The following is a 13,029-nucleotide window of genomic DNA, read 5'->3' as shown; positions in this document are numbered from 1 at the left end:
GGATTGAAAAGACGTTGGCGCTATCTGGGGTTCGAGGCAACGTCGTACGGATCACCAATCAAAAGAAGATGTACCAGGTAAAATAGAAAAGAAAAACGTGGGAGTTGATAGTGGGACGTCAAGCAGAGTCAGAGCAATAGTCAAAGATAATAAGGTGGTATTATTTTAGGTCCGACCATGTCCTTGGTTTTCGAGAAGAACGGAGGTGGCGAGCAGACAAACTCTCTCAGTCGTAGTCAGTAGCCAGCTCTAGACTGGGGAGCGGTAGCCCAGTAGTGGAAAACACGGAGAGGGTAGGCGATCGAAGATTGACTTCCACAAATGGGGCTACTACTGTCGTTGTCGATTTGAGACAGCGATGGTGCACCGAGGCAGGTGCTGGCGTGCAGTGCACCAAGCAACGAGAAGAAACTACCCACGCTTGCCCAATTTCCACACGAACATAGAATATAGACACTGGCGATGAGCCGCCGTTCGCGAGAGTTCATCCTTCATCGATAGGGTCAGCCCGTCAAAAGGCCGAAGCTGGTTTGGCAGCCCTTCGGGCGTGGAACGAAGACGCCAAACCGGGATGATTCCTGATTCACAGTACATCCATTTCATGGTTGCGGCCCTGCGGGTCAACTGGGGAGTCCGGGACAGTCTTAGACTCATACCCACTACTGTTTGCTCGCCAATGGTAATCCTTTTGGTGAGGGCTCAGAGGGGTAGGTAAAAACGGACCCTTGCTCGCAAATGCCTGGTCTGTCGGAGCCGGGCCCGACTCAGGCAGTGCGCGGTGATTAGCCTGTCAGACTGTTGTTTGTCACTCCGTCGGAGGTGATGGCAGGCTGCTACACCGCAGACCGCAGACCATGTGGAAGACGTCTCGGACGTGCAAGGCTAGCAGGTGGTGCTTTCGTCTAGAATCCACCAAACACAGCGCCCGGATCGAAACCAGAGGCCCTAACGTCGAAGCCCTGTTAGCGCGCCGCCCTGCCCGCAATCAGCCAGCCAAGACACGCCGTCCCGAGGTGACGTGAGGGTGGACGACACGAGGAAGCACTGAAACCTGGACTCCTCCCACGCTCCCACGCGGAAATGCGTGATCCATCCCGGAAGAACGAGGGGCGTAGCCGCGGTGGCAGCAGCAGCAGGAGCAGCAGGAATTGGCGAAGATCAGGCCTCCTCCTGGAATTGGCATGAAGGAGGTTTCTGATTTGTTTGAGGATCCAGGAACAGGACGGGTCCTGTTAGGGAAGGATCCAAATGGATCATAGCTAGAAGTCATCCAGGACCGTGGAACAGGAAGGCCAGCAGGGGGAGACTGGAAGAGGAATAATTCCACCAAATAAATGGAGTCGGAGAAACTTGGTTGAACGGCAGTTTGGCCTCCTTGCCGCGTTGGGCTTAGCCTGGCTAATTTTACCGAGCCAGATGCAGAGGACTATGTACATAAATGATAGCATATACTTTGTATATAGGATAGCATGTTGCGTGGCCTGAATTGATCAAGAAGTCAAAAACCAAATCGCGATAGATCACCAGATTCAATTCACTGCCACAAGGCCCAGTGGTCTTGGGTTCATTTTCCAAGCAAACCGCCCACAGAATCCAGTTAGGCAGTAGACTGGAACGGATACTGGGCCGAGACTGTCCGAGGGCGCTAAAATCGTGTGCTTGTCAACGGCTTTGACGCTTCTAGTCTCCAGCCTACGGTCTCCACTGGCTATTTTGCAGACGGGGCCGACCAGGAGAACAGCCTCCACAGATCGCACCTGCATGAAACATTCTTGTCGCAGACGAGAACAAGAGTCATGAAAGAGCGCGAATGTGGATGAGATCGTCTGCCGAAGGCAACTTAGAACAACTGAACGAGTACAACACTTGGTAAGCCTTGGAGTAGAGGCAAAATCCCGAGTTCTAGTCTAGAAGCCGTGAGTGGGAACTCGAGTCGTGGTGGGTCACTTGATAGACGTCCAGCGTCTGAGGTGAGCTCGGTTAGAGCAGGATTTGACAGGCGGATGGGGTACCTGCCCGCAAGATACACACGTACTCGGAACTGTTGTTCCAGGGCAGCCATCGCTCAGACTTCGGGTTCAGCTCGCAATGGCCACAGTCCATGAGTTCGTACCAGGATTTGCTGTCGGGTATGTTGTTGACGGTTGAAACAGGAGATAGAGGATAAGCTTGCAGTAAAACGTCTACGGTCGAAGAAATCAATAGCTAATCGGCACGTTTCTGATGACCCAAGTGCCGGTACTTCCAAGGTAAGGATGAGGACCCGGAGTGTCCAGGACTCCAGGCACGGGGTTCATACGAACCCGAGGGAGTAACCCCGTGGAACACGATAGAAGCGTCTGAGGTTCTAAATGCTTCACAAAGGCGTTAGATTCTTGGCTTTCTCGGAGAATTGCTGGCCAGTGGTGAGACTCGTGCCCCTTGCTAGTCCGCAAAGGGTGTGAAATACTGACGGTCATCTTCAGGACGAGGCTGGCGGTGATCTGGAAGCCTGGGTTTCTTGCCTAGACAGGCAAGGTTCCAGGCGAAATCTCGGAGACGTCGAGTCTAGCGGGCGATTCCGACTAACTAGATAGATGGCCGTTCCGAGGGGCGTGTACTTCGAAATTAGACGTATTGATATCTCAGGGAGTGCGTGCGTATACCTGGTGTCTTGAGACGGTGAGCGGGTACTTTGGTAACAGGATTCCAGGAGGCTTCCATTTGAAGCTGACTGGGCCGAAAGTGGAGAGACAGGGACTGAGGGACTTCGTAAGCCCCTAGCCTGAAGAGCCCAAGTGGTAGACTACTATGGCCTGATCGCGTCAAAGCTTCCTTCTGGCGTGAAATCAGAGAAGGCCATCGACGCTGATCCTGGATCGCAGTGGCATCGTGTGGCAACGGTGCGGGGAAGGAGATCAAAGACAAACCCACGATGAATGAAGCGGCCAGTCATGGACATTCGGTGCAATCTTGTTCAAGGCTTCGCGCCGCGCCTAGATGGAGAACCTCTGTCCTTCATTTTGACCTCCCGCTGAGCCCAAGCTCTTCTGGGACTGCATACGAATCCTCAGTTCCTCAGCTGTTTGGTCTGTGCGGGTCATCAGCCATGGTGAAACGCCACAGCCAGGGCATGCTCCATCCAGCGGTGCCTTATCTTGCATTCAACCGAGGCTCGCCGAGGCTCGAGCGGCGGTAGCTCCATCGAAAACCATGCCAGGCAATCTGATACCCTTAGTTGCCGTCAAAAGATCGGTTTACCTTCTGAAATTGCGGCCCTCACCTTGCTCTTGATGTAGAGCTCCTGGAGACTGGATGGATTGAAACCCTAGGTTCTCAACCTACTGAGACACGAAGAACGAAACTGCCAGCGTCCGTAACCTACGGGTAGGGCTCGGGCCTAATTTTACCGTGAAACATGACAGGCACCCTTTAATCTCGCCTCCGAGGTCTCAGTGAGTCAGTGGCAGTCTTCAGCGCTTCCATTCCTCCGTATTGGCGTATTCCAACCGCCTGGGAAAAGCCATGCTTTCCCCCACGTTGCCGTCACGTTGCCATCACTCTGTCTGAGCCTGTCAGGTTGCCAGATCATCATGCTGGACTGTTTCGACTAAATTGATGTTTATGCACGTTGTTCTTCAGGGCCATACAAGGTGAGGTCCGGGCTTCTAATTAATGCAGGTACTTTAGGGGAAGTACTTTGGATGTGATCATTGTTGGAGTTCATTGATAACAGCTAAGGCGCCCAGACTTTCTCTGCCGAGATCCGTATAGACGAACTCAAGAAGGTTGAAGGATCTCTTTGATGACCCTGTAATTGACAGCTGATTTCTGATTTTCTTCGACTCCTTGCATACAGGTCCAATTGGCGATTTAACCAAGAGACCTGGTAGAATGCCGACTGGAGAATTTGCGTTGAAAGGTGACTAGAGTCCTGGCAATCCCAAACAATGATTAGCCAAGGATGTGATAATTACCGTTCTAGCTCCATTGCCAACCGTTAGCCGCCGGTGGGTTGCATCAGATATGCAAGAGATACCATTCGGCCTGCATCGTGCAGAGACGTTAACGCCAATAGCCACGACATGACGATGCTCATGCAGATATTATAACCTTAGAACGCGATCGGGTGCAAATGCAAGCAGACAGAGCTGCCTCACAATGGTATCGTTTAGCGCTAACCAATAGGCCGGCGTTAAAGGCCCTTGTCGAATATTGCAGGACCCTGGCCACGTCCTGTTGACGTCCACACTTATTGGATTTATTTCCAAGGAAATGAGCACCGACTCCGCAGGTTTCACTCCTCTGGTGATTCATCCCACACTAGCTGCAGCTCAAGGAGTCAAGACGCATAGACACCTTGCGCCATACAGATGATCGGCCAAGTGAGCGCCAACAACGCCAATTGCAATAGTGCCCTCGGAGATTGCGGATTTTTGAGATGAGTGTGTGCTTCGTCCATCAAGACCCTGGTGCATCAGTGGTCGCGGCCTGGTTCGGTTCAGCTGCCTCGATCTCAGCAGGTGTAGCAGTATTTTCGGCTCCCCCGTCCATTGCTTGATCCTGCGATGACCCATTTGTCTGATCCTCCTGGGGAGGCTGCTTCGTCGTAGGCTCCTGTGGCGTACTGGTAGCGGGTTGTGTCGTGCTCTCAGTAGATGGTGGAGCTTCGAAAAGTGTTCTCAGGTTTTTGCCATCATCAATCTTGTCGAAGGCCGCGAATTTGTTCTTTGCGGAAAGTCGCAACATCAGCCAGGTTTTGCTTGCTTTTGTTTGGGCCGCAGTATCTTTGTCCTCCTTGGTCTGCGCTGTGTCGATGTCGAACTCGACATCCTCGATCACTCGCATCAGAGATTCGGATGTGGGTACATTAAATCTAAGCCTTGTCAATGACTATTCTCAATCGACTTGAGTTGCTTTGAGGTCACAAACCTTTCGGGCTCTTTGAGCCTTTCGCCTCCAGACAATGATTCACTCTCGGACAGAAATTTGAGGTTAAGGGACCCCATGGGAGAAGAACGCAGACGCTTGTTGGCATATATCTTGGTGGCCTTGTCACGAGCGCTGAGATGCTCATCCACCGAGACTGCAGGTTTTTCGATTGGAGGACACCCTTCAGCTTTCCAGCGTACCCAATTCTTGTCTCGCGATAGAACCGTATCAACCATACGATAGTAGAACTTTCCTCCTGCGCCTTCTTGAAGATAACCCTCAATTGACTTTCTCATTTTTACCGCCCATTGAGCCTATAACTGTTAGCTGAATGCACAAAGTGACATGGGAAGCACCTTACATCTTCATCACTGAGCACAAACCCGTATAGGACTGACTTGTTGGTCAAATCTGCCAACTTAGCCTTCGATTTTGAAGTAAGCGAGAGCATGAAATTTAGTAGGATCAACGCTTGAACCAGAACATGCCGCCTAAAAGCTGTATCGTTGACCTAGCTAGAGTCAGAACCGCATGAACGGGGTGTCATGTTTCTGAGAGAATACCTCAAGATCGAAAAGCTCCCGGCTAGTCAGATATTTCGGATTGAAACTGCTTGCAATTTCGGGCCCGTCTGCGGTGCGTTTCCGCTTGTGGGATTTCCGAATCTCTTCTTGCGTCTTGCTATTAGAAGTCTCAAGGTCGGTGTTGACGGTCCTGAATGCCGTAAGTGTAGATTCGAGGCCCGTCTTGAATGTTGCAAAGTGTTGGGGATCAAAAACTTTCGTCGGTGCAGAAAAATAAGCTTGCAAGCCCCAGAAGATAGGATACAATGTGTCCAGATCCAGCGGTCGTTCCTGGGGTTTCCCTCCGGGGTGGGAAATGGTAACTCTGGGCGTCGTGGCTGTGTCATGCCCGGGCGCTCTGTCGTCCTTCTCGGTAACGGCTTGTGCTCCCGATTCTTGATTTTGCGTTTCAGCTGCCGCGGTTGTTTCATTGGCGTCCGGCATATCAACATCCATACCATCGCCGTCACTGCTGCTTTCTTTAGAAATCGTATCAAAAGTCGTGACATTCTCGGTGTGATATTCGCCGCGGAGATTCACTGCGCTTTTGTCCCCAAGAGGAAAGCTTTGGAAAAGGAAAATAAACACACGACCGCAGAACACCGTGTCCTCCGCACGTGAGAGCCTTCGAAGCAGTTCATTGCAGGATCTCAGGATAATCAAGTTCTTTTGTTTGAAGTGTTTCTTCACCCAGCGGGTTAGCGGCAGCGCGACCGATTATAGTTCGAGGGGATCGTACCTTGGTGTTCCGCTCCCTCCGCGACTCGAGGTAGTCAAAAATCTTCCGACAGCCCTCAATGGTTTGGCTGTCTAATAATTCCTCGGTCAACCAGAATATAAGGCCGGGCTCGCATTGCTCTAGTTGGCGTTAGACCGTCATCAAATACGTGCGCTAGGCGAAAACGAACCGTTGTCGGAGAACACTGAAATAATATCGAGCAGATGCCATACTCGAACAAATTCAGGGTCGTCGATCGCTGCGGTGGCCTGGTGTAACCGTAGTGTTAGGGACCGTTTCCAAGCCGAGATGTGGGAGGATCAAAGGACGAACGAGAAGGCCATAGAATCTCTCTCTAAAAGCGATTTCCACGGCAGCGTATCGAGTCTGCTGGCTTAATTGTCTGAGTAGGTCCCCGTCTTCACCTTGTACAAGCCAAAAGGACTCTCCGAGGTGCGATTCCGTCAGCGGAGGCTCGATCTCCTTCCCTGGTTTGGCCTGTTCTGCTTTCGCCAGGAGGGAATCAATCAGCGTTCTGTAGACACTGACCACATCAACATCCGCGTTCGCCATTTCTAGAGGCGGCGGCAGCAGGTGCTGGTGATGCAGGTGAAGACGTCGCGAATGATCGAGGATCGGGACTGGAGCTTTGAAAGTAGGCCGTTCTTGCAGCTTGCGGCTCTGTAGGCTTCCGCTCTGTAGACGCGCGACTAAAGCTCCCGTTCCGCGCCATCCGGGACGGCAGACAAACCATTGACGCAACTGTATCTATCGGGCCCGCGCTAGGAGAGAGAGAGCTTTTGGACCTTGGGCAGCTCCAACGTTGAGGGATGGGTTTCCAGACACAGCATGCCATGGCTCCCGGTCTCGATTCCAGACCGACCGTGGAGGATTTTCGCGACGACAGCCCTTGGGTACAACTGGCCAAGACCCATTGGCGCGATTCCAAGAAGGTCCGCAAAGTGAAGCATGATGTGATCAAGAAGGATTTATGGGATCCTCTCGAGGCCGACAACTTCAGTTTTCGCTCGCTTCTTACCTTGGAGAATCTGAACGTCCTCGAACAGTACGCGCTCTTTCTGAAGCGTTTTGGTCGCAATGTTGCTAATATTCAATCAGGTTTCTTTGGCCGACATACACTGAAGACGCTTCAAATTATCACGTCTTGCTGGTAGCACTATTTGTGAGCGCCAAACACCGAGAACATTTACCGATATGGGGTACGAGAACTCCTCTATTCAGATGTTACATGTACAGCAGCTAATAAATCTCAGAAATCTTCTCAGCGCGCCCCGACGACTTCTCAAACCTTTTCCATCGGATCCTGTCAATGAGCATCGATCAATCGCTTTCTACGTTCTCTCGTCTGTCGATACTCTCGTTCATGATCAGTGCCTTTCAATCGTTAGAAAATGCTACAATTCGGAAAGAATGCGCTCCTCTGGTCTCCATTTCGATCTGGCACAATATTCACAGCGAAGAAGCGAGGGAACGTGCTCTCGGCAAGGCTCCTAACTTGAAGAAAGCATGGAGAGCATCCACAAAGCGATACGATGCGGGAGACGAAGCCGCCAAGGCCAAAATGCGATTTGAGCGATCATGGTTGTATACAATGCTCTTGGATTTCCTGCGCAGATTGAACGGGGTTGAGAAGGACCAGGCGGATAATCTGCGGTACTGTGAGCGGTTTCTGGAATTCCTCGTCGACCTAGAAAGCCAGTTACCTACGCGACGATACGTGAACACTTTGTTGAAGGATCTCCACCTCCTACCCGTCATGCGCCTTTCGCAGCTATACCGCTCAGCAGACAACGCGCTTTTCCGAGATTTTTACAATCTCCTCAAGCATTTTGCTGCATTTGCGATCAACAATTACACGGGAGAGGCGCTGTCACCCCAAGAGGTATACGATGCTCATTGCCATGATTTGGCGCAACTGCAGAGGGCATCTATGAAGCATTTCAAAGACAAGCTGACCATCCTGGCCTTGAGCAATTACGGCTCCATCGAACAGCGCCCTGAACTTGAAGGCCAGCTAAATTCCCTCGATGATTCAGAGCTTCAAAGCCTATGCTCGCACCTGGGTTTCCGCACGAGCTATCCCAAACAAGCCAATGTAGCATCCGATCGCGATCTTTACATGGAGATTCTCCTGTCGTACTATGAACGGCAGACCTCCTTTCAAGAAGCCGCATCTAATCTGAGCGTCGTCCCAACAGAAGAAAGTCTGTACGACCCGTCTTTACTTCGAAATGAAGCATATGACGGGTCCAGACCACTTGCTATCCCCAAGCTTAACCTTCAGTATCTCAGCCTTGGGGACTTCCTCTGGCGGTCTTTTCTATTATACCGTGCGGAAGCATTCTTCCAGATACGCAAGGATATGGAGTCAATCATCAAGCGAATGCAGCCCCGATCGAGTCAGGATGGGAGAACATTAACCTTTGATGGGTTCTCTCGTATGGCTATCCCGATCTCAAAGCCAGCCATAATTGAGGTCGCGCCGCCGAAAGTTGGTACCGCCAAACCCGCGTTTGTGCGTGCCGAGATTACCATAGAAGTCGGCAGGTTGGCAGACCATATCCGAACAGAGTGGGACTCGCTTCGCCCCGATGATGTTATCTTCCTCCTCGCTGTTCAGCCGAATAACACCGGCAAATTTGGTGTAAGAGATCCCAATGCCACTCAGACACCAGGTATCGTCCATGTCAGATCGGCAGACGTCGTACAGGTTCTTGATGAAAATGGTCGCCCGCTCCGCGAGCCGGCCTCGGGCCAAACGAATGGATACCGATCTCGTCCTCGTGTGAGAAGGTTGCTTGTCAACTTGGACGCCGCTGCCTTCAAAGCAGACAAGGACCGTACCTCGCAAGGGAAGCCCGACATATATCCACTAATCAATGTGGTCGCAAGGAGGAAGGGAAGGGAAAATAACTTCAAATCAATTCTCGAAACCATGCAGAAGCTTATTGTGTCCAATATTACCTTGCCAACGTGGATCCAGGACATCTTCCTGGGTTATGGAGACCCTGCCGGTGCCCGCTATACAGAGATACCTAATCGACTGAAATCAGTGGATTTCAAAGACACGTTTCTGGACTGGCAGCACTTGATTGAAAGTTTCCCCGGTTTAACAATCGAGCCTTCAGGTGAGGCTACATCGAGCTTTCCACCGCCTTACACCCTTGAATATATGGAGGAGGCTCCTCAGCCCCCTGCCTCCGGCACATCTAAGAAACGGCGAAGGGATCAGTCTGCGGAGGGGCAAGTGGTGCCCAAATCTCTCCGTGTCTCAACGTATAAGCCACCAAATCCCGGCCCGTACCCGGTTGATGCACCAAAGCTCAATACTGTTCGTTTCACGCCGGCTCAGATCGATGCAATCGCATCTGGAACTCAGCCAGGTCTCACTGTCATCGTCGGACCTCCTGGCACTGGAAAGACTGATGTCGTTACCCAGATCATCAACAATATCTATCACAACTTTCCGAGCCAACGCACACTGCTTGTTGCGCACAGCAACCAAGCACTAAACCAACTATTCCAGAAAATCGTTGCACTTGATATTGATGAGCGTCACTTGTTGCGCCTTGGTCATGGCGAGGAAGAGCTGGAGACCGAATCGAGCTATAGCAAGTATGGCCGCGTTGAATCGTTCCTTGACAACCGAGACTATTTCCTCTCTGAGGTCACTCGCTTGGCAGCTTCTATTGGAGCGCAAGGAGCGCATGGAAACTCATGCGAGACAGCTGGCTATTTTAACATGGTTTACATCAAACCTGCGTGGGCGAAGTACTGGGATACCGCCCGTGCAGAGAACACATCAACAGAAGATGTTATCGCTGCCTTCCCATTCCATGAATACTTCTCCAATGCGCCAGGGTCACTATTTGATCCTTCGGCTCCCAAGGAGACTCTTATCGATGTGGCGGAGGGATGCCAACGCCACATTGAAAAGATCTTTTCGGAGCTAGAAGATATTCGTCCGTTCGAGATCTTGCGACAGCCCAAAGACAAAGCGAACTACCTACTTGTAAAAGAGGCGAGAATCATCGCCATGACAAGCACACATGCAGCCATGCGCCGCCAAGAGATCGCTGATCTCGGGTTTCAATACGACAATGTGGTCATGGAAGAAGCTGCTCAAATTACTGAGGTGGAAAGCTTTATTCCTGCTGCTCTGCAACGCATGAAAGAGGGCCACTTGCCGCTGGAGCGAGTTGTGCTGTGCGGTGACCACCTCCAAAACTCCCCGATTATTCAAAACTTGGCCTTCAGACAGTATGCCCACTTTGAGCAGAGTCTTTTCCTCCGTCTGGTGCGACTAGGAGTCCCGACCATTACTCTTGACCGACAAGGTCGGTCTCGACCAAGCATCGCAGAGCTTTTCCGGTGGCGCTACCAAAATCTCGGAAACCTGCCTGGTGTTGAACAGCTGCCAGAGTTCAAACGGGCAAATGCCGGTTTTCAATTCGAGTACCAGTTCATCAATGTGCCTGACTACCAAGGCAACGGAGAACGTGAACCCACTCCTCACTTCATTCAAAACCTCGGAGAAGCAGAATATGCTGTTGCCATCTTCCAGTACATGCGACTCCTTGGGTATCGCGCATCAAAGATCTCGATCCTCGCAACCTACGCAGGCCAAACAGCACTGATCAAGGATGTCTTGAATCATCGCTGTGCCAAAAACATCCTCTTCGGCATGCCTAAGATCGTCACGACGGTAGACAGATACCAAGGCGAGCAGAATGACTGTAAGTCTTATTCCAAATTCCAACAATCTTTTCAAGTTTCTCCTGCTAACCCACTCCCACAATAGATGTCATCCTCTCCCTAACACGCACTCGAACCGTCGGCTACCTCCGTGACGTCCGCCGCCTAACCGTGGCCCTCTCCCGTGCCCGCCTCGGTCTCTACATCATCGGCCGCCGCGAGGTCTTTGAATCATGCTACGAACTCAAACCTGCCTTCGACCTCCTCCTGCAACGCCCCGACAAACTCATGCTCGCGGCCGGCGAGATGTTCCCAACTACCCGCCCTCTAATCGACGAGGTACAGGGCACACCCATGGAAAGCGTCGAACATCTAGGCCAGTACGTGTACGAGATGACGCAGGCGAAGACCAAGGCTATGGGTGGCCAGGACGCGATTGCTGATGGGGCGATGGATATTCATGATGATGACGACGGTGAGGACGGTGGGCTTATTGAGGAGGATGGGGATGAGGTTATGCTTGGGGCTGGCGAGGAGGGCGAGGAAGATCCGCTGCATGAACATGTGTATACTTGATTTGATTGACTCTGTGTAGAAAAAGCGTGGGCTTTCAGATTACATTACTGGAGTATTTGAGAAATGGAGGCTCAGCTTGGATGATTTACGTTTCGAATTTATAATATCATGGTCTTTGCTTCACAAATACTCGAATCCATGCTCCAGAAATTGTACAGCTATCGTAGGATGGAATAATTATGTGAATATGTCTGAGCGGTTCTTATCGATGGCATACCTAGTAAATGGTTGAACTAATCTATTGTCGCGCAAATATATATACACACATGGTCTCCACAGGAGGACCCGACCACCTCAAAATTATAGGCACTCAGCATTTCTCTACACATAGCTTACGACGACTTGCGCTCATTCAACTCCTCAACAATATTCTGAGGGTCTTTCCAAGCAAGTGCAACGTACCTATACAGTAACTGGTTAGCACTGCAGTGGGGTTGCTGGGAGGGTACCTACTTGGTATGGCTTCCTCGGGCGAACATATCGCCTTTGGTGTTCATGAACTTAATGGAAGTGTATGCGAGGGTCTTGCCGACTGCAGAGTTGTTAGAGACAGAGTAAAGGATTGCTCGCCGGGTTGGAAATGAAGGGCGTCATGGCCTGGTTAACGGGGCACTAGGGCATACACCTATCGCAAGTGACCTCCTGTAGCAACGTTAGTTCTATGTTGATAAAAAAGCATGTAGCCAAGGAATTGAACGTACTGCAAGGATCTTATCGCCGACTTTACCACCGGAGCTAAGGTATGTCACTGCAGGGAGATGTGTTAGAAACCAGCCCTAGCTCGTAGAGATGGCTCCCACTCACCATTTAGATCGGTGGAGACGCCCGTCGCATATAGACCGCGCGATGCAACTGCTAGGGAGCCACCGAGGTCCACTGGAGATGGTCAGCTGGAGATGGTTAACAGATAAGTGTCATTGAGTTGCGGCTCACCCATGCTAGCGATGGTACCCCCATGGAGGATGTTGAGCCGATTCTGGCAGAGTGTCAGCTAATTACGCTATCAGAAAGCCGAGCGACCGACATACCGTGTGCTCCTTTTGGATGTCGAGCTCAAAGTTCACGGTTCCTGGCCTTGCAGCAGTGACCCGGAGCTGGGGAGATATTGATTAGTATCTCGGATGTACAGCCAATATCTCAGTAACCGAAGGACGAATTGCGGAGATGAAACAGAGCAAATAACATCATTGAATAACTATTAGGGGTAAACTCACATTATCTAGAAGTCTGAATATTCGTACAAGTTTCACTGCTTAGCAATGGGCTCTCTATCAACAACGGAAGCTCAGTACGTACCTCGGCTCCAGGCCCGAGGTAGCCCGGAAGGATTCCCAAACCTAGACGCTTGTTGGATATAGCCATTTTCAAATACAAGAGAAACTCACAGATCTAACAAATCGCAGAGCAGTCATTTTCGAACAAGTAAACAAAGCAAAGTTGAGTATGCGACTAGACGGCGGGGGAAGTATGCAAGCCGGGGTATTGCCGTGAGATCATCGCCACGGACTGCGCTTTGGGCCGTCTGGGCCACCGGAGTGCCGCCTA

The 13,029-nt window shown here is 51.2% G+C and overlaps 3 protein-coding genes across 3 annotated transcripts; 1 reads left to right on the top strand and 2 right to left on the bottom strand.

The window, feature by feature from the left end:
* Positions 1-3,809: 3,809 nt before the first annotated feature.
* On the bottom strand, positions 3,810-6,847 carry BDV14DRAFT_57810 (THO complex subunit THO1/HPR1). Its single transcript, XM_073777075.1, has 7 exons — positions 6,526-6,847; positions 6,383-6,461; positions 6,214-6,332; positions 5,475-6,158; positions 5,273-5,422; positions 4,912-5,225; positions 3,810-4,855 (listed from the first exon to the last, which is right to left on the bottom strand). Exons 1-7 carry the CDS (start codon positions 6,763-6,765, stop codon positions 4,441-4,443), a joined length of 2,001 nt encoding a protein of 666 aa, XP_073628322.1. The 5' UTR covers positions 6,766-6,847; the 3' UTR covers positions 3,810-4,440.
* Positions 6,848-6,978: 131 nt separating this feature from the next.
* Positions 6,979-11,695, top strand: BDV14DRAFT_173083 (RNA helicase aquarius). Its single transcript, XM_073768684.1, has 4 exons — positions 6,979-7,258; positions 7,312-7,412; positions 7,467-10,949; positions 11,015-11,695. The coding sequence occupies exons 1-4, from the start codon at positions 7,023-7,025 to the stop codon at positions 11,482-11,484; spliced, it is 4,290 nt and encodes a 1,429-aa protein (XP_073628321.1). The 5' UTR covers positions 6,979-7,022; the 3' UTR covers positions 11,485-11,695.
* On the bottom strand, positions 11,662-12,934 carry BDV14DRAFT_57771 (PaaI family thioesterase). The gene is made up of 10 exons (XM_073777072.1): positions 12,870-12,934; positions 12,781-12,821; positions 12,699-12,711; positions 12,513-12,578; positions 12,418-12,460; positions 12,289-12,360; positions 12,186-12,232; positions 12,108-12,126; positions 11,938-12,016; positions 11,662-11,886 (listed from the first exon to the last, which is right to left on the bottom strand). Exons 1-10 carry the CDS (start codon positions 12,894-12,896, stop codon positions 11,817-11,819), a joined length of 477 nt encoding a protein of 158 aa, XP_073628320.1. The 5' UTR covers positions 12,897-12,934; the 3' UTR covers positions 11,662-11,816.
* Between the last annotated feature and the right edge of the window lie 95 nt (positions 12,935-13,029).

Source organism: Aspergillus stella-maris (assembly GCF_047715825.1).
Source record: "Aspergillus stella-maris strain CBS 113639 unplaced genomic scaffold BDV14scaffold_26, whole genome shotgun sequence".
In the NCBI taxonomy this organism is placed as follows: Eukaryota; Fungi; Ascomycota; class Eurotiomycetes; order Eurotiales; family Aspergillaceae; genus Aspergillus; species Aspergillus stella-maris.
The sequence above is the reverse complement of the archived record's forward strand: the minus strand, read 5'-3'. Positions and strand labels throughout refer to the sequence as shown.